This window comes from Barbus barbus, assembly GCF_936440315.1.
Source record: "Barbus barbus genome assembly, chromosome: 18".
NCBI classification, from domain to species: domain Eukaryota; kingdom Metazoa; phylum Chordata; class Actinopteri; order Cypriniformes; family Cyprinidae; genus Barbus; species Barbus barbus.
In genome coordinates, this window is record NC_136746.1 from 23,041,000 (window position 1) to 23,064,901 (window position 23,902).

General features: G+C 37.1%; 1 protein-coding gene across 1 annotated transcript in view; it reads right to left on the bottom strand.

Annotated features, from left to right (window-relative positions):
• LOC306884202 (uncharacterized protein) overlaps nucleotides 1–23,902 on the bottom strand; it is a gene marked incomplete at its 5' end in the record, with an annotated part of 109,524 nt that overhangs the window by 18,887 nt on the left and 66,735 nt on the right. The window contains 29 exons of the mRNA XM_079439921.1: nucleotides 3,106–3,272; nucleotides 3,517–3,675; nucleotides 6,079–6,234; nucleotides 6,722–6,847; nucleotides 8,870–9,064; nucleotides 9,687–9,918; nucleotides 10,933–11,027; nucleotides 11,114–11,261; nucleotides 11,358–11,512; nucleotides 11,597–11,710; nucleotides 11,997–12,179; nucleotides 14,036–14,231; nucleotides 14,313–14,446; nucleotides 14,645–14,815; nucleotides 14,932–15,078; nucleotides 15,222–15,377; nucleotides 15,453–15,617; nucleotides 16,294–16,443; nucleotides 16,817–17,335; nucleotides 17,749–17,878; nucleotides 18,114–18,331; nucleotides 18,458–18,589; nucleotides 18,832–19,005; nucleotides 19,185–19,385; nucleotides 21,518–21,637; nucleotides 22,002–22,103; nucleotides 23,051–23,257; nucleotides 23,362–23,499; nucleotides 23,670–23,783. Coding sequence (XP_079296047.1) covers nucleotides 3,106–3,272; nucleotides 3,517–3,675; nucleotides 6,079–6,234; nucleotides 6,722–6,847; nucleotides 8,870–9,064; nucleotides 9,687–9,918; nucleotides 10,933–11,027; nucleotides 11,114–11,261; nucleotides 11,358–11,512; nucleotides 11,597–11,710; nucleotides 11,997–12,179; nucleotides 14,036–14,231; nucleotides 14,313–14,446; nucleotides 14,645–14,815; nucleotides 14,932–15,078; nucleotides 15,222–15,377; nucleotides 15,453–15,617; nucleotides 16,294–16,443; nucleotides 16,817–17,335; nucleotides 17,749–17,878; nucleotides 18,114–18,331; nucleotides 18,458–18,589; nucleotides 18,832–19,005; nucleotides 19,185–19,385; nucleotides 21,518–21,637; nucleotides 22,002–22,103; nucleotides 23,051–23,257; nucleotides 23,362–23,499; nucleotides 23,670–23,783 — 4,904 coding nt within the window. The remainder of the gene's footprint in view (nucleotides 1–3,105; nucleotides 3,273–3,516; nucleotides 3,676–6,078; nucleotides 6,235–6,721; nucleotides 6,848–8,869; nucleotides 9,065–9,686; nucleotides 9,919–10,932; nucleotides 11,028–11,113; nucleotides 11,262–11,357; nucleotides 11,513–11,596; nucleotides 11,711–11,996; nucleotides 12,180–14,035; nucleotides 14,232–14,312; nucleotides 14,447–14,644; nucleotides 14,816–14,931; nucleotides 15,079–15,221; nucleotides 15,378–15,452; nucleotides 15,618–16,293; nucleotides 16,444–16,816; nucleotides 17,336–17,748; nucleotides 17,879–18,113; nucleotides 18,332–18,457; nucleotides 18,590–18,831; nucleotides 19,006–19,184; nucleotides 19,386–21,517; nucleotides 21,638–22,001; nucleotides 22,104–23,050; nucleotides 23,258–23,361; nucleotides 23,500–23,669; nucleotides 23,784–23,902) is intronic.

The window sequence follows — 23,902 nt, forward strand, 5'->3', positions numbered from 1 at the left end:
CGAGGGACCTGACTTTGAGAGAAAAGCAAGCAATTTGGATGCTAAAAGAAACGAGGAAGTCAGTTAGAGCTCTAGCAAAAACAAAGGGCATGGAGAAATCAAGAGTTTGGAAACCACCAGCGACACCAGCAACCAACAACTACCTGATCGGCTGTGAAAACAACAGTAGTTGATGACAGACAAATCATAAAAGCTGTGAAAATGAACCCTAAAAGACATGTCTGTAAAATCACCAACAACTTCTAGAAAGCTGGGGTGATGCTCTGACAATCTACTGTCCTCAGGAGACTTTGACACAGAATTACAGATGCTACACAGCAAGATGCAACCTCTGACCAGCACCAAAAATAGAAAGGCAAGATTAGAATTTGCAAAAGCACAAAGGTGAGCCAGAAGAGTTTTGGACTGTGTTTATGAACCGATGAGACAAAGATGAGCCTTTATCTAAGTGATAAGAAAGCAAAAATGTGGAGAAAAAAAGGGAACTGCAATGATCCCAAGCATACAGCCTCATCTGTAAAGCATGGTGGAGGTGGTGTCATGGCATGGGCATGCATGGCTGTCTCTGTAACAGGCCCTCTCAACTTTACTGAAGACTTAATGTATGATGACAGTAGCAGAGTGAATTTGGAAGGGTACAAAACCATTTTGCCTACCAATATTCAAGAAAATGCCACCGGATTCATTGGGAAGTGCTTCATATTGCATCAGGACAATGACCCAAAACACCCTGCCAGTTCAGTCAAGGAATTTATAAGTGCAAAGAAATGGAAAGTCTTAGATTGCCCAAGTCAATCTCCAGATTTAAATCCGATTGTACATGAATTTCACCAGCTGAAGAGGAGAGTAAAGGCAGAAACTCCCCAAAACAAGCAACAATTGGGATTGGCTGCATTAAAGGCTGGGAGAAGTATTTCAAAGGATGAGACCACGAGTCTGGTGATGTCTATGGGTCACAGACTCACTGCTGTGATTGTGATCTGCAACTAAATAATAGCTTTTAATCTTTTATATCTGCCTTATGTTCAACTGTCCCAATACTTATGCTCACATCAACGAGTGGGATGAACTCTAAAAGTGCTGTTCTTTTTATTTGGTAAAACATGTATGTGTTGAAACGGCTAATAATAAAATGTGACATTCTGTAGTTTTGTCTCATATTCATCTTTTAATCATATTTGCAAATGTTTTGACTCCACAGGCAAATACTTATGGAGGGCACTGTATATACATGAAGTGCCATTCAAAAGTTTAGGGGCAGTACATTTTTTAATGGTTTTGAAAGAGGTCTCTTATGCTCACCAAGGCTGTATTTATAGTTAGTTAAATATAAAAGTAAAAACAGTCATATTGTAAATTATTATTACAATTTAAAATACATTGTTCTAATTAATATAATTTATATTTTAATATAATAAAAATGTAATTTATTCTTGTCATGGCAAAGCCCAATTTTTAGCAGCCATTACTCCTGTCTCCAGTGTCACATGATCCTTCAGAAATCAATCTAATACGGTGATTTGGTGCTCTAAAATTTCTTATTATTATTAGTGTTGAAAAAAACACTTCTCTAAACACTTGATAGTGACAATGAAAACAGTGACCAGCTGAGACAGGTCCAGGCATGCTGGAGTCATGCTTGTGAACTTTGACCTCAGACACAGAGAAAACAAATGATTTCAACAGCATTATGGACACAGGCTCAACCCATTACTAAAACACTCTTTTGATGTACAAAATGTGAATTTAAAGGAATAGTTCAACAAAATATACATATAATGGACTGTCAGTTGGATCATTATCTCTGACATGGTGAGCTTGTATCATCCCAAAGGTGTTTATTTTTGGATAACAACTCTGTTGACTGTATGCATTTTGGTTAAACTCGTGCTCGTCTCAGTGGTTGATGGGAAGGAATATGGACAGGCGTAAAGCTCCAGCTCAAAGTGAGAGCCGACAAACAGGCAGATCTCGTGCCTGGTTACCTACTGATCCACAAAGCTACTTTTAGTGTCTACATGCACCTGCACAGCCAGTGTTAGCTCTAAAACCTTGACATTGGTGGCAAAGAGCCAGAGTTAACATTCAAATCGCTTCTAGACATTCAGGAATCTGCTCGGCTGGGAACTATGATAGAAATGTTAAGATCTAAAGCTAATGTGAAGATATAAAGCTCTACATGTGAATTTATCTGCTGCTATGAGGCAAGAGGAAGCTGCAAGTAAAGAGTGCAACAGGCCACCAGCTCCTTCCCCTTATAACTTCCAAACCCTCTTGTAAGAGGCTTGTTTAAGCAATACAATTACATTAAATGACATTCCACCAGCTGATCTGCTTACTGTCAAAATGTTCCAGCTGTATTTTGAATTTTGAAGTTCTTTACTGACATTGATGGTTCCAAAAAGAACTTTCAAAATCCATGGAAAAATTCCACTGCACAAAAGTTTCTTTAGCTTATTGAAATGTGCATTTTGTTAAGAAAATAATGTTTCTTTTAATGTTTCTTAACAAAAAAAAAAAATAGATGCATTGAATGTACTTTATAATATTCCCAGAGATCCAGAACCGAAGACCAGAGAAAATGCAGAAATGAAAAGCAGTCTTGGAGACAAGAAGTCAACAAGGTGGCCATCAATGTATCATGAAGCTACAGCGACCATCTGTCTAATCAAAGAGCTGTCAATCAAACGAAGAGCAGGTCAAACCAACCCCCTCCATACGCTTCATCCACCCTGATGCCATGTGTACGTTTACATTTCAATCTATCTCTCTTGCAGTTTCTGACTGAGTGGAGCTGATGTTTACATTGCACTGAATGTGACAAAGCGCACTTCCTGTCTGTTAAATAAAGTGTGACTGAGATGAATTGGATCAATGTCAGATTAACATCACTATGCCTTACGAAGTACTTTGGAAGCAGTTCATATCCCATGACCCAAACGCTTTTAAAAATCCAGTTCTCAAAGTTCTTTGTTCTCAAGTTACTTGCGCATCACAGTTTTATGGTCACATTCTAGCAGTATTTATAATAAAGTAGTGTTATGTACTGCATCTGATTTAGTGTATTTAAGCGCGACCATGCTCAGGGTTACTTTAAGGTCTTACCTGGTCTCAATGTGATCAAACAGATGCTGCCAGCGGTCATTGATGTCCTTGATCTTGTCATTGATTTCTGTTTCTTTGGTCTTGTTGCTAGCAGTGATGAGTTGTTCTCCCAGCTGTTTCAGATGGGTCTTATTCTCACTAAAGAGGTTGATCTCCTCCATACAATCCTGAAGAGAGTCAATATTTGAATGTAAGTGGGCGAGGAAAGTAATAATGATTAATATTTTGAGAGTCATACTCTTGTTGTTTGTTTGCTTACAACATTAGGCGAAACAGGAAATATAGCAAGCAAATGAAAGCAAATAAATGTGGAAAAAACATTCATTTGCTATTTAGGTCTAGCAAAATCCAGTGAAATGCTGGATCAGACAGTACAGTCTATCTGAGGTGATTTATGCTGGGTGATCTAACCTTCTTGAGTTTCTCCACCATTTCCTCAATGTTCAGCTCAGCACTGTGTGCCTCCTTGTTTTCCATCTGTGTCAGCCAGTCACACAGCTCCCGATTCTTCTCATTGAAAATGATCCAGGCATTCAGTCGATCAGCAATCTCCTGCTTACGAAGTGACACCTACAGAGAGAGACAGAGACACAGAAAATACATAAGAGATATGACAGCATGAGTGCAGCTCATGCAGACAGGGAATCTCACTAAACCTGTCAAAAAGATGTGCAGACCATATTTCTCACTAAAATCTAAAGAAAAACATGATATGTTTTTCACATTTTGACAGTTAAGAATACAAATAATTCTAAGTACCATAAATAAATAAATAAAATCAATAATAAATAGTATTAATTATGCTAATAAATAATATAGTACGGCCTTTATACTGATTTATTACAGCAATTGTTACTGTATTAAATCTAATGAATCAACACTGAGAATACATGATGGAATTACAATATATATATTTCAATATATATATATATATATATATATATATATATATATATTGTCACATGTGATCTTAAAGTATGATATAGTTATGTTTTAGTGACACCCGAACACAATAAATGAATAAAATTAGTCTCAAATTATGTGAACTCAGAATTTAACTTAATAAATTTAATTTAAAAAGATTCATAATATACACACAGGCTCATAATGGGGAAAATAAAAACATGAATCTTTTTAAGTTTATGGCAAGGCAGGGTAATCCAGTTTTGTTACAAAGGACCCATATATGTGACCCGACCACAAAACCACAAAAGATACATAACATGAAAGCTGAACAAAATAAGCTTTCCATTGATGTATGGTTTATTATGATAGGACAATATTTGGCCGAGATGCAACTATTTGTAAATCTGGGGGTGCAAAAAAATCTAAATACAGAGAAAATCGCCTTTAAAGTTGTCCAAATTAAGTTCTTAGCAATGCATATTACTAATCAAAAATTAAGTTTTTATATATTTACAGTAGGAAATTTACAAAATATCATTATGGAAGATGATCTTTACTTTTTGGCATAAAAGAAAAATCAATAATTTTGACCCATACAGCGCATTTTTGGCTATTGCTACAAATATACCCCAGCGACTCAAGACAAGGACCTCTAGCCAAAACATCTTTATGAACCTTGTCACTAGAAAGTTTTAAAATCCTGAAAACTAAACAGCTGCCACATGTGGACTTCACTGTTACCAGGCAACACCTCCACACCCCCCACAGACACACACTCGCACTCCGGCGTGTGACAGACACACACTGGTGGTGATTTCCAAAACAAAGAGGTAAAGACTCCTGTTCCTATTCACTTCTGTGTGTCTTTTCTCTGTGTCCTTCACTCTCTACCATCTGCTCTCTCGTTCCAGTGTCAAAGACCCCCACCCACCGCAAAACTCACACCAGACCCCCAAAATATGACCCCAGGAGACTCCAGCTGACTGATCCAGCACCGTATTCATTAAAAAAGCAGCGAGACTCTAATATGATTGATGCCCAGGTTCTGAAAGTAAATCAATACATGGTCACCAGAACAACATACATCAAGGAACTTCACAGACTCCAGCTGAATCAATGAGCACTGATGAGAAAACATCAAACGAATCCTCACATCTGTTTCTTGGGGAGTGATGGTGTGATAACATTGTATTTCAAATAGATGGAATTCTTTTGAGCATGTCATCTGTGTTTGTAGGTTTATTGAGCAGTAGCTGGAGACAAAACTGTCTACAAAGGTTAAATATAACAAAACACCCCTTGGTAACACTTTAGTATAAGGACCAATTCTCACTATTAACTAGTTGCTTAGCATGCCTATTATTAACATATTGACTGTTTATTAGTTCTTAAAATAAAAGCACATTCTGTATGACCATATTCTACATTCCTAATTCCAATAGCTACACATAAAAACTACCTTAATATCTATTAATAAACAGCAAATTAGGAGTTTATTGAGGCAAAAGTCAGAGTTAATGGTTTGTTAATATCAAAAAGTAGACCTTCAAATAAATAGTGACCATTCTCAAAAGTAATGTTTAATAAATGAATGAATGAAAAACAAATTCATTCATATTTAATAATTTAGATAAATAAATAGTTTTAATTAAAGCTAATAAATAAATAAATTCTTAGTTTTAGTTTGGATTAGGTTTCACACAGTAATTATAATTAACTATAGAAAACAACAAAAAATGGCATGTCTTCATTTAGATATCAGTAGGTAAACACGTGTTTTCAAATAAGCAACATGTTTTAAAAAGCAAAAGTTGCTAACCTACACCTTAAACTACATCCAAAAAAATACTGATTCATTCATTATCTTTTACTGTTAAATATGTCCTTCAGCTTCTCACACACTAAGGTTTATCGGTCAGCTCAATGAGTTAGAGCTGTCAATGTTTAGACACATGATTCCTGTAGGCTTTATTTGCTCTGTTTCCTCCTAGTTCATCTAACCGTCTAAAGCAGAAAATACAAAAGTCTCTGGTATGTCTGCTAGGTAAACATATTTGTGTGCCTTACTTTGAGGCAGAGCTCTTCCCACTGGCAGTGCAGATGGTCCACTTGCTCCTGCAGGAGGAGGACGTCATCGGTGAGAATGTACTGGGACAGGTCCGTCTTCATGGTGCTGAGCTCAGAAAGACTGACGGCCCAGTCCTCTAAACAATCCTGAACCTCCTGCATAACATAACACACCACCATCACACACACTCACAGAAAACACTGACACACGTCCCAGCTCTGACTCACACAATCTCTCTCTCTTTTTCCCTCTGGCCCAACGAGATTAAAGCCCATGGGACAAAGAGGGAGGGGAGGAGAGAGAGAGAGAGAGAGAGAGAGAGAGAGAGAGAGAGAGAGAGGGAGGAGGATCACTGCTGAATAAGCCTATAGCAGGGAGGAAGGGAAATCCAAAGTGTCATGCAACTGTTATGTGTGTTTTTAGCACAAGCTAACTGCTAACTTTCAGCATAGATGCTTTTAACTTTACCAAACACCATAACTGTTGAGGTGTGTTTTGAGTACAGCATTTTATTTTGGTTATGTTGCTCTTTTATAGAAAAAAGTAGGTAATTCTTTACCCCAGTCATATTTCAGGTGTATTGCTCCTGTAATAAGTCAGTCAACAGTATATGAAGAAGTTCACCTCTTAGAGTTAGTGTACCTTCACAAGGAGACGTTCCTCTTCCATCTCCTCCTGCTGATCTGGGATTGACTGCTTCAGTCTGGCTCGTACCTCTTCCAGGCACTGGGCCTGATCAGCTAGTCTGGTCTCACAGGTCTCCCATTTCTGCAAAATAATTTTTTAAAACATATAAATAGAGGCTACTGTAATGCTCTAGCATGATTTTGATATCACATCTTATATAAGCCTCTTTATATGGGGATGGAGTTATCATTAGTCAGGAAAAGCAAAAACAATGCAGAGAAAACATAGACAGCTTATATGTGAGGGTAGATCTCTACACACAAACATATGGACAGGTGTCCAGACAACCACTGTGGAAGGTCAGTGTGCACTACATTAAACCAATGTCTCAGCTTAGAAACAAATGAAAAGTTAAGACACGACTAGGGGCAATGAAAACACACATGCATGCAAAACACACACCAGGGTGGGGTTATCACAACAACACACAAGCATCTACATGCTAAAACTGTACACACATATCACATATACAGTATAATACAAGTAAAACCATATTACAACAACACATACTGCACAGAATATGGCAAAATGTTGCAGTGCACTGGCATTCATTTTATTAGGTGGTGCATGAGAAATGAAGACAGACAAAGTACTGTGAGAGAGAAACAGAAAGGCTGAGACAGACTGGAAGAGCTGTAAATCCCTAGACAGGCTTTACTATAAACCATTTAGCACATGACAAGTGCATGCACTCATGAACCCACACAAACACACACACACACACACACACACACACACGTTTGATTTTGTGAAAAGTGGGGACATCCCATAGGCGTAATGGTTTTTATACTGTACAAACTGCTATTGCCCTACACCTACCCTACACCTAAACTTTGCCCTCACAGGAGACTGTGCATTTCAACTTTCCCCCCAAAAAACCTCACTCTTTATGATTTATAAGCGTTTTGAAAAGTGGGGACATGGGTCAATGTCCTGAAAGTCACCCTCACTTTGTAATACCTGTGTCATGATACAAATTTAGTCCTCATTTGTCACAAAAACGCACGCACGCACACACACACACACACACACAGCATTTGTTTTTTGTGTCTTCATATTATCTAAACTACAATCAAGGTCAGCTATGGATGAGGAGCAGAGAAACAGATATATAGCGACAGACAGACAGATAGACCTGCATGAAGACTTTTCAGGTCATTGTGCTTGTATGTTTGTGTATTAGTGTGTGCAAAGGTCTGATCTGGATTAGTCCAGCTGTGAAATCAGAGAGAATGTAGGTCAAACTCAGCTGGACTCATTCTTGCACAAAACCACCATAATACAGAATCTCCTTATTCTACACACAATCCAACAATTAGTGTTATCCTGCATCGTTCTAGAATGGGAGTATATAATGGCAGAGTTTATTCCTGGTGAAGTTTTAGACAGGTCCATACATGAACAGGCAGTTAATAGTGTTCTCTGAAGGAGCTCTGAACAGGTGTTCATAAGATTGACAATCCATAGCCTGCTCTTTCCTATCTAAGCTGCTATTTCTTATCTAATCATAAAATCACATCAAATCATAAAAATTCCAAGGGCAAATTTCACTTTGCAGTAGCCTGTTTTGTTATGTAAACTTTACTCTCATAAATGCAGATATGCAGATATGTAGATAGAAATGATATCTGACTTCTAGAAAATACTTTTTTATTTGTTCATAATTACAGGATTTCCAAAAAAAAGAAAGAAGATATTTCACTCACAATGGAAAATTTCTAGATGATAAAATATTTTACAGCTGAGCAGCATGGAAAAATTGTACACAATCGTTTGTACTATCTATCAGTTTTTTTCTGGACATTTCCCTGACGTTTTAACAATTAATTTCCCAGTTTTAGAAGTCACAATTTTAAAATTGCCTAATGCTTCCACGCTTCCATTATCATGATAATCCTGTTTTAGAAAAATGCCTAACACACTCACATAGCTTTATGGATTTCCCATGTGACCTTTGACCTTCAACATAAGGATAAGGATAAATATTGTGATATTATCATCATTATCATAAGTTTACCTTATAAATGTAACAGCGCTAAGCAATAAAACACAAGAATTAGTTCATTCAAAGGTCCCATTTCAAACCCAATCAATCCATCTTACCTTTATGATGCCAGATGTGAGAGACTTTCTCTTTCCCAGCATACACTGGCATTGCTCCCAGTCGTCCTGCAGGGCTGCCAGGTCTGTCTGCAGCTGCATTTGCGTCTGTGTGTCACTCACTGAGAACAGCTGCCTGCCTACATCCATCACGCACAGATATGCAGAGACTGACCTTTGAAACAACAGCTCTGTTCTCTTCAGGGACAGAGAGAGAGAGAGAGAGAGTGAAGGGGACAGACAAAAAAGAGAGAGGGAGAAATGGTGAAACAAACAACAAACAAACTGACTCTTTTGTCACTACCAATTGCAAGCTAGGTGTCAACAGATTACATTATAAAGTGTATATATAGAAAAAATCAAGTAATTCACTTAATTAGTCAAAAACAAGGAAAATATATGATTCACAATGATATTTCTAAATATTTCTAGGGCAATAAGTGTTTAACATGTATTACCAGAAGAGATAACTGCAAATGTGAAAATATAAAATGGATAGAAATGTATATGCAATTACTTTAGGTGTTTTAGGTGTGTATACAAGTTTGGGAAGATTTAGAGATGTTGTTTTTAGCACCAAATCAGCATATTACAATAACTTCTGAATGATCATGTGACACAATACAGCTTTGCCATCATAGGAATAAATCACATTTTAAAATATATATAATAATATTGAATAATAATATTTTACAATATTAGGCAACTGTTTTTTAAGTATTTTAATCAAATAAATGCAGCCTTGGTGAGGGTAAAAAACTATGACTTACACAATATTTTCATCACTGATGATTATGATATTTGAAAATCATCTTGTTACCTTCAGATCTTCCAGTAAGAGGCGCAACTGCAGGACACTACAGTGTGTGGGACCAGCAGGAGACAAGAGTGTGTGTGTGAGTGTGAGGAGTTTGCGGAGTTTCTGCATTGTGTGTGTATAAAGCTGCCAGTGCTGTATGAGCCCTTCCACTAGAGCGCGCCGTTGAGCTGCTCTCTGCACCGCCCCCTGCCAGTGCTCTCTCAGCTGTGCCAGTTTTAATAGGAAGTCACTCCTGAGGGCACAGGCAAGGTGGTTAGTAAAACTACAAATCCCGTGTTGAAGTACAAATATAAACTTACAAGTATCAAATTAATATTTATAAAAGTAGGACATTTTATGACAAAACGATAAAATACTTTATTACACTATGTTTCAAAAGTTTGAGGTCAGTACAATTTCTTTAATGTTTTTGAAAGAAGTCTCTATGACTGCATTTATTTGATCAAAAATACATTAAAAACAGTAATATTGTGAAATATTATTACAGTTTTAAACAACTCTTTTGCATTTTAATATATTTTAAAATCAAATTTATTTCTGTAATGGCAAAGCTGAATTTTCAGCATCATTACTCCAGTTTTCAGTGTCACATGATCCTTCAGAAATCATTCTAATATGCTGATTTATTGCTCACGAAACATTTGTCCGTTATCAATATTGAAACGCTGAAATCTTGAAAAAATTTTTTTAACATTATAAATGCCTTTGCTTTCACATTTAAGCAATTTAATGCATCCTTGCTGAATTAAAGCCCTGATTTCTTACAAAAATCATACTGACCACAAACTTCTGAATGATATTGTATGTCACAATGCAAAATGCAATGCAAAACAGGGTCCCACTTTATATTAGGTGGCCTTAATTACTATGTACTTACATCAAAAAATAAGTACAACGTACTTATTGTGGTCATATTGTATTGCAAACACTTTTGCTGCTATTGAGGTGGGATATGGGTAAGGTTAGGGACAGGTTTGGTGGTATAGGCAGGTTTAAAGGTGGGTTAAGGTGTAAGGGATGAGTCAACAGTGTAATTATAAATGTAATTACAGAAATTAATTACAGATGTAATTACATATAGGTATTTTTAAAAATATAAGTACAATGTAAAAACATTTATGTACACAATAAGTGCATTGTACCAAATTATTAATTTAAATGTAAGCACATAGTAGTTAAGGCCACCTAATATAAAGTGGGACCCAAAACAGAGATTGAAAAAAACAAAAACGTTGAGAATCGTCACCTGTCCTCCACATCTCCCTTCTGCAACAAGAGGAGAGATTCACTGATCACAGAGTGAAGGATCTGATGGCCTAAAGACAACTCAGCCAGAAAACACTAGAAGAAAAGAAGAGAAAAGGGTAGATTGTTATGGGATCTATAATCCACATGTGTTGCATTTTTGGGTGTTTTGTCTGTTGTACCTGGTGTGTTCGTTGTTGTTCTCTCAGTCCAGGGTAAGTCGATGCGATCTCTACAGCCAAACTGTCCTCCATGCGCTGTAGGAAAGCCAGCCAGCTCTCACATCTCTGCTCAAAGCTCTGCTGCTGGAGAGAGGCTGCATGCAACTCACTAAACACACACAATATACAGATAAACGTAATATGCTGTGTGTTGAATCTGATATTTGTATCTTTCTCAGGTGAACAGATTGTAAGTGCCAGTCACCTGCATTTCTCCTGAGCATGTGCAGAGGCCTGTGCCCACTTCCTGTTGAGGTGCTGAAGCCTCTGTGTCACGGGGTCACTGAGAGTCAGCCTGTAGCTGAGTGTGTTTATCAGATCCAGATCAGGAGAGAGAGAACTGATCTCCATCAGACCTGACTGTAAACAAGGAAATACAAAACAATTAATAATGGGGATTTCTTCAATAAAATGATGTGAGCTATGCATGTGTGTGTTTATCACCTGAGATATATCTGTGACTTTGCTGTCTATCCGTTGCTTGCTTTCCCACTGCTGTAATTGTGTTTCGAGGGACTGGAATAACCTTTCAAATTCTTGAAATTGCTCAAGATCCTCCTGAACAGATATTTTGAATTACAGGAATAGTAAAAAAAAAAAAAAAAAGCTGTGATCATTTACTCACTCTCATGGTTTTCAATGACTTACAGACTACTATTATGATACTTAATGGTGCTATTATTGTGTTTTTGTTTTTTGTACTTTTTGAAACTTGACAGACCACGGACATATTATGCAGAAAAAATAACAACAGATGAGTTTTGAATGAAATATGAGAGAGTACATACTTCAAACACTTCCATACTTCATGTTCATTAAAACACATAATGTGTGTAAGTCTTACCTGCATGTGTTGAATTCTTCCTTTCAGAGTCTGTTGTAACTGCAGGTAACCACGTGTTAACAAACGGCATTCTGATTTGATGAAAACAGCATCCTCATCATCCATCTGTTCAATCAGATCCTTAGATACTTCAAGCACTTCATTCAAATCAGTCTGTAGCGTCTCTGAGCATTTCTGTAATACCTAAACGAAGAAAATAAGGACAATAACACAGTCTGTGACATATACTGTAATGGAGTCCAAAAAATCTTTTGCATTTTTTCTTAATACTTATATTATTTTTTTAATATAGATTCTGACTTGATTCTGCACTATTTATAGGTCAGTAATCAAATAATTAAAAGTAAAATTATATTGTAATATATTGCCTGTTTTATTACTATTATTACTTATCTAGAAATAGCGCATAATAATTTTGTCTTCCTTTTACATCATAACTCTTCTGACTTAAAAAAATCCCAGATTTTCATTTTAAAGTCTGCACTTTAGTTTGTGTTGTAAGGCTCGTTTATTGGTCCAATGGAGGTTTCCAATAAAACGAGGAAGGTCTCTCTGCGTATTGCTTGTCTTTCCTTTTCGCAACACAACAAGATTAAATGCAATATATTTCTTTCACATATAATAACTCGTTGTTTCATCTGACTCCATAAATGAAAGGTTTTAATGATATCTGTGCATCATTAAAGTAAACGAATGTTTGATTGTTCTGTTAAGCTCTGATTATACTTTACCCGCTTAGATCAGGAAACTATATCGCTTCGAGTTCCTCACTAGGTCTCCAGCACAATTTTTGTCAGTTCCAATGACCCAAAACAGAGGTATTTGGCTAAATATCTGAGATTTGCCGTATTCCCACGTGCAGAATCAAAGATATGTAATACTTAGCCCCCTTGGCTGCCCCTCAGGAACTTAATTCAATAGTTTACTTTAGTAAAGTCTTCCTTTTGACCACCATTTAAGAACATTAGTTGATCAACTTTACCTTTCTTCAAAATGGCTTTGTCCGGCCAAGCTCGTGGCTTTTCCCACGTAAACTTATCTAAAGTAACATTAAATTAGAACAGAGGTCATCGACGCATTCAGATCTAGGCTGATCAAACAGCATCTGCTGATTCTAGACAGAAACTTACTCGTCTCCTCATCCAAGCACACGTGAATCTAGGTATCGGATTATTAGTCGTCACTAATCCCTGACGCAAACTTGTGGAAATATACGAATCCGACAATCTACTTGGGAAAACAAATCTCAGAGTCGGTCAGAATACAATCAAACGTTTACAATTTATTGATCAGGTAATGAAGCAATAATTCAAAATCCAATTCACAAGAATAAAATCATCAGTTGAACATGTCATAACAACAATTCAGAAATAGAGGAATTTGTAGAAATTATTACCTGTCAACAAAACTACACACAGCATTTGTGTGGGAAGTCAGCTTACAGACTCCCCGAACGTTTTTGCACCTTTTCCTTATATACCCAGCTAATTCAATATTCCTACCAAATGGTGGCGTTTGTCTTTATAATTACAATTTGGTTCCCTGTTGAGGGATTCACGCCGTGAGATCAGAATTTGTACTTGAAAGGGTTCTTGTTTTACATACAGGAATGGGGGATCTGGGGGAGGAAAACACCTTTTTAAGAGACACATGACTTTTCTCATATTTTATAACTTCTTTTAGCTTTTCATTATGGTTGGGAGAATGAGACCATTTTACCAGGCGCACAGGGACACTTTAAATGATATCAAACATGTATAGTTACTTCTTGTGCATACCTAACATTGCATAGGTTTCAGTGTATTTTATGTGAGGAGGAGGAGGGGGGTGAAGGGGAAATAGTGTGTGTGAAGTGTGAGCTGCACTGTGTGCTGCATCTCTGAAGTTCCCTTTACATCTGCAGGAGATAGTTCAAGTGTTAATTTTCAGGAGGGCCTTTTGTTTCGTCGAGGGGTAAATCAGACATATTGGCACCAGCCTTACAGTGTATTTAAATAGATGGTAATCTGTGGATATCTGTGTCTTTGCATTGTACTCACAGTCTTCAGCTCTGCGATGCTGTGTGTGAGTTGTTTATTGTCAGCAGGTGTTTTGGTGTGTGTATTGAGCTGCTCTTTGAGATGTTGGAGCTGCTCTGAGCAGGAACGTCTCACATCGGAGTATCTCTGCCACATTTTCAGAAGACTATGTGACCTCTGCAAGGTGTGTGTGACCTTTTCCTTCACCTCTGACCACCTACAGGGTGACACAATGTGTAAGAACTTGTACATTTACATACACATTCGCATTGCTTTGCTGGTATGAGTGAAGTCTAACCTTGCTTTTTCTTTTTCTAGGTGCTCCGATAACACCTCGGCAGATTCTGGGCTAATTCCACCAATAAGAATTGCTGTTGTTTTGGTAAGATCCTCCCACTGGCTGTCAATCTCCTTTGTTTCTGCTTTTAAGACCTGCAGATATAATTTGTGAATATACGCATATCTCTCTCAAGCCAAAGGTTTACTTTTAAGTTAACAAATTTGACACATTTAAAAAAAATGCAATAATATGTAATCACATATTTAAATTCAATAAAATATGTCATACTGTGACCAATCAGAAATTGCTTGGGAATAAAAAAAAAACCCAATGTGGTTGATTGACAGCACCTGTATCTTATCAATGTTGTTCTGGAGGGCAGATAGGGAGGGCAGAGGGGCGTGGCAATACTCTACTGATTGGCAGATCCTCATTGAGTTCAAAACTGCCAGACTCCTCCCACTTTCAAACTGAGACCACACCTTACACAGCTCTTTCAAGGTATCCCCAAGGATTGTACTCTAGAAAATGAACATTTATTATTACATTTCTAATTAAACACACTCAACAGTTTTTATAAATATTTGCTGGTTTTGTTTTAATTCACACTTCACAGGAACAAGGTTTGTCTCCATACCTGTTGAGAGAGGTCAGTCAGAAATTGTGAAAGATTGTGAGCTTTTGAGAGGAAGTCTTTATCCCTGTCTTCTTCATCAGTGGTAAGTCTCCTCTTCTTCAGCTCAGCAAGTTCTGAGAATTTAGATTTCAACTTTTCCCCCAGCTCCTGAGAATGAAAGAAAGACAATTAAGCTTCCTCTAAAACGTAATATACATACACTAAAAAAAAGAAAATGCTTTTGAAAGCTTTTAAAGTAGGAGAGCATCAACATAATCAGTTACCACAACCAGAAAATATCAGCCACTCACTTCACAATCCTTCAGGCTCCTCTCAGCAAATGAGCGACTGATGGGTCTTTCAGCCAGTCTCATCCATTGTTTTTGACCTTTGATCCAGCACTGTAGGATTTGTAGTTTGTTATCTCGCTCTGCACACATCCTCACCTCATCTTCAGCATGTTGGATCTGAGAAGCACAATGCAAACAATGTTAATCTGAATTGATTAGCGGAATAATAATAATAAATAATAATAAACTCACCAGTGTGTTCAGTTGAGCCTGTAGAGTTTTCCAGCACAGATTGACGTGTCCCAGGTTTTCAGCAAATGCAGTGTGTTTGCACCTGCTAAAACCGACCTGCTTCAGCTCACACTGATTAATAAAGTCAACAGACATCTGCTTACATGCCATCTCTTTCTTCATCTTCTAGATAGAAAGAGAACAAGAGACAGGAATGACCAAAACAAATTTTTTAATTTGCAGAAAAACTAGTTGGTCAAGTCAGTAAAACACAAACTGAAATTGAAAGAGAAAAGAAAGAGAGAGTTAATTACACTGGCACATTTTTTCTTTAGTTATTTTTACACTGTTTTCCTTTGTGTTATTTATCTAAGATTTCTAATTGTACTCTGTATTATATTTTATTTTATTGTATTTTACTTCAATATCGTTTCTTACTTTATACTACGCTTTAGCTCGGTTTTTAGGCAAAAATTTGGCAATGCAAATGTGTGATTTTAATGCTAATAAACCACAATAAATTGAAAATGTAATGAAAAAGAAATGAACTGTTCAATTATTACTAAATTTGTAATGTCTTCCTTTTTGTTATATTTGTACTTTATACTATTTATTTTATTATAACTGAATAAATTACTTTCAGATTCTAGTTACTTTTAAAATCATTTTATTCACATATATTTGCTGATTTCTTTACAATTGGTTATTTTCACAAGAAAAATAATAATCTGTTATTTTGCATAGAATAAAAGAAATGTTAAATTTTGGATAAAATAAAATCCAAATCGAAGATAATTATTTTATTTGCTAATTATTGGATTTTTTTTTTAATTGATCGAGAGATAAAATGCAAGCAAGGTACCTGATATGTTCTGAGCAGGTGTGTGAACTCTGCAGCAGTACAGGTGTTGTGACCCTCTCGTTCAGCTTCCTGTAACCTGCTCTCAGCACCTGTAATCCAGCCACACACATCAGCCAGCAGTCGTTCAGGAGACAGGCTCTCCACCACCCTCTGAGAGAAAGAGAACAGAGAAATGGGCATAAAGAAAGATGAAATTGATAGACAGAGGTGGAGAGAATAGAGAAGAAAGAAAACAGTGGAGCAGGTGAGGGGTGACACATGTAATCAAAGAAGAAAAAGGGGACGAGAACAAGAAAGAGAGGCCTGATAATGTAGAATAAAAAGGACACACTCTATTCCTCAAAGATTTCATCAACTTCTCAGTAATACAGGAAATCATGCCTGGATGGCTGCCAGACCTCAATGATACATTTTTGTTTTATTTATTTATTTATTGGACAATGCTCCAAACAGAAAAATGTGAAACTGACAGGTCTTCATTTCCAACCATCCGGGATGCAGTCAGTAATGGAGTAAAATGTACCTGATGCAGTCCTTGCTGGATGACAGGAAGGGTTGTCTGTATTTCCACCCAGTCTTGCTCCACCTGAGACAGCTGGGACTGTAGAGTCAGAAGAACTGGGGACAGAACCATCTCTTGTTTAACAGATAAATCGAATACAGATGAGGTTGGTTCCTCAAAGATAACACCTTCATTTGTGATCTTTCCATCTGATCCTTCCATGTTAGAAAGAGTTTCTTCTGAGAACATGTTTTGAACAGACGAAACATTGCTTTCTGAAGGTAATGTGACAGCTACAGAGGAGTCTTCAGGGTTGTTATCTAGGACAATGGAGGTCCGATTGCTAGATTCACTTGGCTGTAGGTCTTCAGAGGTTGTTGTATTTCCAGAGGGAGTGGAGGTTCTTGGAGCACTGGTGGTTCTGCTGATCTTCTGTGTCTCAATGTTCTGCTCTCTTTCATTGAGCAACAGGATCAAAGATCCAGAACTGATCACTGATGCCTTTAGGGCCGATTTCACCTCTAGCTCCTTCATGAACTCCTGTGTTAAAAACATCACAGATACAAAAATGTCCTAATAGAACCAGTGTTGTAATCGTTAAAACTAAACCTATTCAAATTATTTTCATGAATTCAAATTAATATTAATTTATCTTGCATAAAAGAAGGTTTCCCTGTTGAAAACCAGCATATGCTGGTTTGGTATGTTTTAAAGCATGGCAGCTAGTCATGAGCTGGTTCAAACTGTCCATGTGCTGGTCAGCAACTAGCTCCTGCTCAGGACCAGCTCAGGACCAACTAAGGACCAGCTTAAACTAGCTCAAAACAAGCTGCCATGCTTCAAAACATACAGGGTTTATGTAGCTTCTGTAAATATCATCAAGTTTTTAAATATCTTAATGTTCAAAATAATCTAAACTAAAAATGAATGATTAGAATCACTGGTTGACTGACTGTGAAGTTCTGAAAATGGGAGAGGGTGTCCGCTTCCTGTTCAGCTGTGGTCATGTGATCTCTCCATGCATCCAGGCATTCTCTGGCTTCTTGCATCCACTTATTAAGAGCCTCTGAATCGCTTTGGTACCTGGAAAAAATGTGTAGTGGTTATTTTTTTATATTTTTCCTTTGTGTAAATCTCTGTCTCTACACAACTCTCTCTTAATAAACATAACTTAAGTGAGTACATATGGCTCAAAATATTTTGATTTTAAAAGACTGAGATAGCATAGAATTCTGCATATTGTGTAATGAAATGGCAAGAATTCGTTCAGAGGGAAAACGCTGGCTGGCTTAATTTGATCAACATCATTAATTTTTACCTGTTCCAAAGCTTCTTAAGATGGAGGGTGGAGTGTAGTCCTTGCTCCACCCTCCTCTGAAGTGCAGCCAATCGCTGTTCCAGTGTTTCTGTAGACACACCCACTATGCATATAGGTACACCCACATCACTACTAGAAATCAGCTCCTGCTGTCTGCAGCCCTCATCCAGAACCAGACTGATCCGAGCTCTGTTCTTCTCCAGAACCGCCAGCACATTCTATCACAAACAACAAGAAGAATTTAAGGATCTTCAAAAATACATGCATTCTGATTTAAAGGTATATATATATATATATATATGTATGTCAGTGCACTATATATCGGTATAAGTCTAAGCCATTACCTGATAGACAGAAATATTCTCGCTGAGCTGCTCCTCAGTTTGGTCTTGCAGAGGTGGTATGGGAAGTTGAGTCTCTAACCTTTGCAGAAGCGTTTCTAACCAGAGATGATTTTCATCCCAGTGAGTGCAAACCTGAAATGCATCAAAGTCCTTATCAAGAGCAGAGGAGTATTAACTAAAAATATATTAAAATCTGCTGTTGGTCATTCGGTCTACAAGTTAATTTATTCATGCACTCATCAATCCCATTCGTTTGTTCTTTTATTTACTGTATACATCAATCCTTTTTCCATTGTTGCTTCTTGGCTGATGCAGCTTTCAATACAGAAAAACTGTAAAAAGTGTCCTTCCACATGATTTTTTCGCTCTCGTACCTGCAGTGCTGAGTGCAGAACTGTGCTGACAGCTTGAGCCTGCTGCAGGACACTGGCCACTTGACCTTCAACCTCAGACACTTCAGTCTCCCAGCCACAGGAGGCGCTGTCTGGCATCCGCACACTCAGTTGCTGCAGTCTCCTCAGGTGTGCACCCAGAGACAGGAAAAACGCCTGTAGATTTACAAAGTTAGGGAGGTGAAAGAGAGATCGAAGGACCTGTAATGGTGCTATAATGTGCATGATTCATGTGTGACGTAATGTATATTTGTTTTTTTGTATTTGTGCAGATGATTAACTTGTGTGAGTGTGTGTATTTACCTAGGCTGATTGAAGGTGTGTGATATGTTTACCGTGTGTGTGTTGAGGTGTGTCTGTATTTGTGCTGGATTCCTGAGCTTCAGCTGAGAGTTGCAGGCGAGTTTCTCTCCTCCAATCGTCAGGAGCATCTGCAGACCCTTCAGTATTTTTTCACTCATCTTCTGCTCATCTAGACTCCACTGCACAACGCCACAGCGCTGCTCTAGATCACTCCAAACACTCTCCAATACCACCTACAGAGAGTATATATCACAATTTGATGGCAAAGCTGAATTTTCTCCAGCCTTCAGTGTCACATGATCCTTCACATTCTCAGTCTGGTGCTTAAGAAACATTTGTTATCTTTATCACTTGTGCTGCTTAATATTTGTGTAAATGCACCAATAAATGGCATGTTTGATCAATTTAATGTGTCCTAGCTAAATAAAAGTATTAATATCTTTAAAAAAAAAATATATATATAGGCTATATATATTTTTTGTTGTGTAAATTTGGACTTTATTTACAATTGTGTCCCATGCTTGCTACCAGAATTTGAATTACAATCAGAGATGGGCTGTATTTCAATTAAATGTATTTGAAATACGTATTTAATTACTAAATACTAATTAATTAAGTTAATGCCAATCCTTGTCATTCCACTCCTGTAAGACCTTCGTTTATCTTTGGAACATAAATTAAGATATTTTTGATGAAATCTGAGAGCTTTCTGTCCCTCTACAGTCATGCAACTTACACATTCAAGGTCCAGAACGGTAGGAAAGACATCAAGCAATCCATGTCATTAAGTATATCATTAAGTAAGTGACATAAGTGCTTTTTTGCACAAAAACATAAAATTTACCACTTTAAATTTATTTACTTAATAAATATTTTAAGTAAATATTAAATGTACTTAATGCATGTTGTGGTAGTCTAGTGAACACTCACTCGTTGACGCAAGTCTTCTATGGCATGAACAGATGCATTTTAATCCTCATGAACACAATGCAGATCAATATTTTATAAATAAAGTTCTAAATTATGTTTTATTGTGCAAACAAAGCATTCATGTTGTTTAATAAAATGGAGGTTAAACCACTGAAGTCACATGGAGTACTTAAACGATGTCTTTCCTACCGTTCTGGGCTGGGAATGTGTATGTTGCATTGGTGCATATGGAGGGAAAGCTCTTGGATTTAATCAGAAAGATGAAAGAAGGTCTTACAGGTGTGAAATGACATAAGGATGAGTAATTAACTCCAAAATTATTTTTGGGTGAAATAAACCATTTTTTTCTTTAATTCGTCCATAGTTCCAACTGGAATAAAATGAAAGAGACTGTTTTGGTGCTCAGTGTAAACTGGCTAAGTATGTATTAAAATGTGTACTATATTGCTCACTGAATGTTATTACAGGACAGAAGAAAAAGCTGCTCTAGAACTCTGCTTGCTAGCTGACAAGTGACTTTAGCTTGCTTGGCAAAAGTTAGCTACTTGTTTCTATAGACAAACTAAAAATTTTCAAGTACATTAAAATAAATATTATTGCTAATGTCTGAATAGCATGTAACAAAATTTTAAAAATGAAAGCCTGTAGACTAATTATTATGTGAATGACTCAGGGCGGTTTTGCTTGTAAAATTCAAGGGAAATTGTCATTACAGTGTAATTTTAATGAACCTCATCTGTCGACATGATGTTGATGAATCATACTGGCCGTTGCTCGCTGGCATTACTATGGAGTGTGTACAAGAGCATGAGCAATGAGTTACTGACCACAGTTCACTTAACGGCCACCACCGGTGTCGCTGTATTCTACATAGAGCCCTTTACTCTAAAAATCAACACTTTCAGGAGTTAATCTTTACAGTTGACAGTGAAATAGCTTGAGCTATCCTCTTGAGTAGGATTAGGTGGTATGACAATACCGTTTCACAGGACTGCTTAATTTTTGACATGCTTATAAAGAAACAATAAAGGAAGAAACATGAAAAAATAAAATGTAGAAATGCTTGATGGTTTTCAAGTAAACAGAAATGAGAAGAAATATGGATCAATATATTGTATATATTGTGCAGTGTTAGGGTTAAAGAGTATGTTGTTTATAAGTTCTTCAAGGAGGGTAAGGCTCTTATATGTGTATCTAAATGTAATGGCACTGTCTCTTGCACTTGATTGCTTGAAAATATTGATAGTATTTTTGTATTTTCAAATGACAAATTACTTGTATTTTAATTAAATTCATTTCTCGCACCAGTATTTTTGTATTTTAATTAAATATATATGATGAGCTTAACTAAATACCTTTTGATGTAATTGTGCCCATCTCTGATTGCAATTTAAAATGCATTTTATAGTAAACTCTTCATGCTTCACATCCATACCTCCAGTGTGCTGATCTGCTGTGTGAGGTACGAGGGCTGATCTTGACTCTCCGTCTCTTCTTTAAGTTCTGCCAGCTTTCTCTCACTCTGCTCCACTTCCTGTTTCCATCCAGTGATGGCCTTCACATGGAATCACAAATACAGAAAGGTCAAAATCTTAGAATTTAGGCACAGTGAACACCTAATGCTGTTACACAACAAATCTGCACTAACAAATTATGCTTTTCCAATCAAATGAATGGATCAAAACTAATAAGAAAAACTCTTTCTGCCTAGCATTATGAGTGGTTTTCAGAGGAAACATTATAACTTATAAAATGCAGAGAGATGAAGTGGCACCGAAGTCAGCAAATGTACACTGAAGACATCAGTATTTTTTTCTTGCAGATATGTTGAAGAGTTTTATTTCTCCAGTAGCATTTAATCTTCACACACTCATCCTGATGTGTTACAAGCTGTGTTGTTCACAGGCTCGTGTGCTTACCTGCAACTGTGTGTGAAGGTCATAGTGGGTTTCTCCGTTAGTTGTAGAGTGAAGGATGGATGTATTAGTTAGTACTGAGTCATGCAGGTCTTTCACTCTCTTCTGCAGGGTTTGACACACAAGGAAATATTACAAATGAGTCACGCTTGATAAAAGAGGTCAAAATAAAAGTTCAAAAGAGTAGACCTTAAATACTCATCTTAAATGCAGAGATAGAATTATGGGATTAAACATGAGACTGAAGAGAACATTATGTCACAATGACATTATGATGACAAGTTTTTTCCATCATTTCACAAACAAGTGTGAGTATTTGCGACAGTTATGAAGGTGAGACATCCGAAGGTTTGGGGTGTTAAAACCTGCAAAAATGTAACTGCTGACACACAACACTAAGCACAAATGTTCTGAACCATGTTTCTAGTAACCTAAACTGCAGGATCATTTTTAAGTGACTGCACACACACTGCCCTCCAAAAGTTTGGAAACACCCCTTGCAAAGTGTGGTTTTGGACGATATCAGCATAAATCTGAATTATTTTTTGGTGCAAATACATTAAAGTAACTTGACATTATCATTGAAGGCCAGCAATAAAACATAATAATGGCAATATATACATGTCAAAGTCAGACATGCCCCTTTGCCAGCTGTGATGCCTGGTTACTGGTTTAAACTTGGCCCAGGTTTTTAAAAGATTTTTGGGTCAGCACACCTTGATACCGTAGCTTCAACAATTGATTGCCAATTCAAAGTCAATGTTTGAATAAACTGACAGCTCGGATGCCCAGATTATGCAGAGCTGTAATAGCTGCTAATGGATATTTTGATGAATCGAAAATTTAAGTTTTTTCTATGTATAAACTGTTTATGTAATAAAATATGTTTTCGTAGTTTGTGTTGTCCCTTATCAGTGCAAAATTATCACAAATTAAAAAGGATTCATGTCAATATTGTCCAAAACCCCACTTTTCTAGGGTGTTTCCAAACCTTTGGAGGGCAGTGTACATCTCATCACTTTGTGTTGGTAATAAGCAAATAAAAGTCTGACCTGCAGCTGAGTTGTGTGTTTTAGTCGTTCCTGTAGCTGCTCCTGTTTATCAGCGAGAGTCTTTTGAATGTCGCATACATGCTGTGTCAGCAGGTCAAAACAAGTGGAGGTCTCTGATACCGCTGAACCCGAACTTAACAACTTTATGACCTCTGACCCCTGGGAGGTCAATATGGCACCCAAGGGGATCAGCTCTGCAGATAAACCCTATAAATCAGAGAAGAGATGAGGAGAAGTGGATAAATGAAGTGACAGACAGATGGTCTAATGGGTGGGTAGACAGACTGATGGTCTGATGGTTGGCCGAATACCTGTAGCTGCTCTAGTTGGTTTAATATGTCAGTGTTTAAGGTTGCTGGTTGAAACATAAGAGTGTTTGTGAGAGAGCTGATCGTGAGATCCACTCCACTCAACACCTCAAACAGACCTTCATCCAGAGATTGATGATCCTGCACACAGGCACACAGACAGATCAGTTAAATATATTTGTTATCAAATTGGACAGTATTGACTGAATATGTACTCTGATCTCGAAAAGAGATTATACGTTATGCTATCTTTTTAAAATGTTATAAACAGTAATCCTGTGTGTTATACTGTATGTGTTTGTCATTGACACCTTTGTAAGTGCTGAGTTTTGCAGTTCTTTAAGTTGTGAGATGTTGGATTGAATCTCCTGGAGACAGAGAGAAACAGCAGCTCCACTCCACAAACACACAGATGGAGCGAGGATCTGTTCACAAACACATGTATTACAATGTTCTTTACTTAAAATAACTCCCACATTAAAATTACGACACATTAAACATTAGCAAACGCAAACTTTAAATAAACATTTGGAGAAAATCAGGA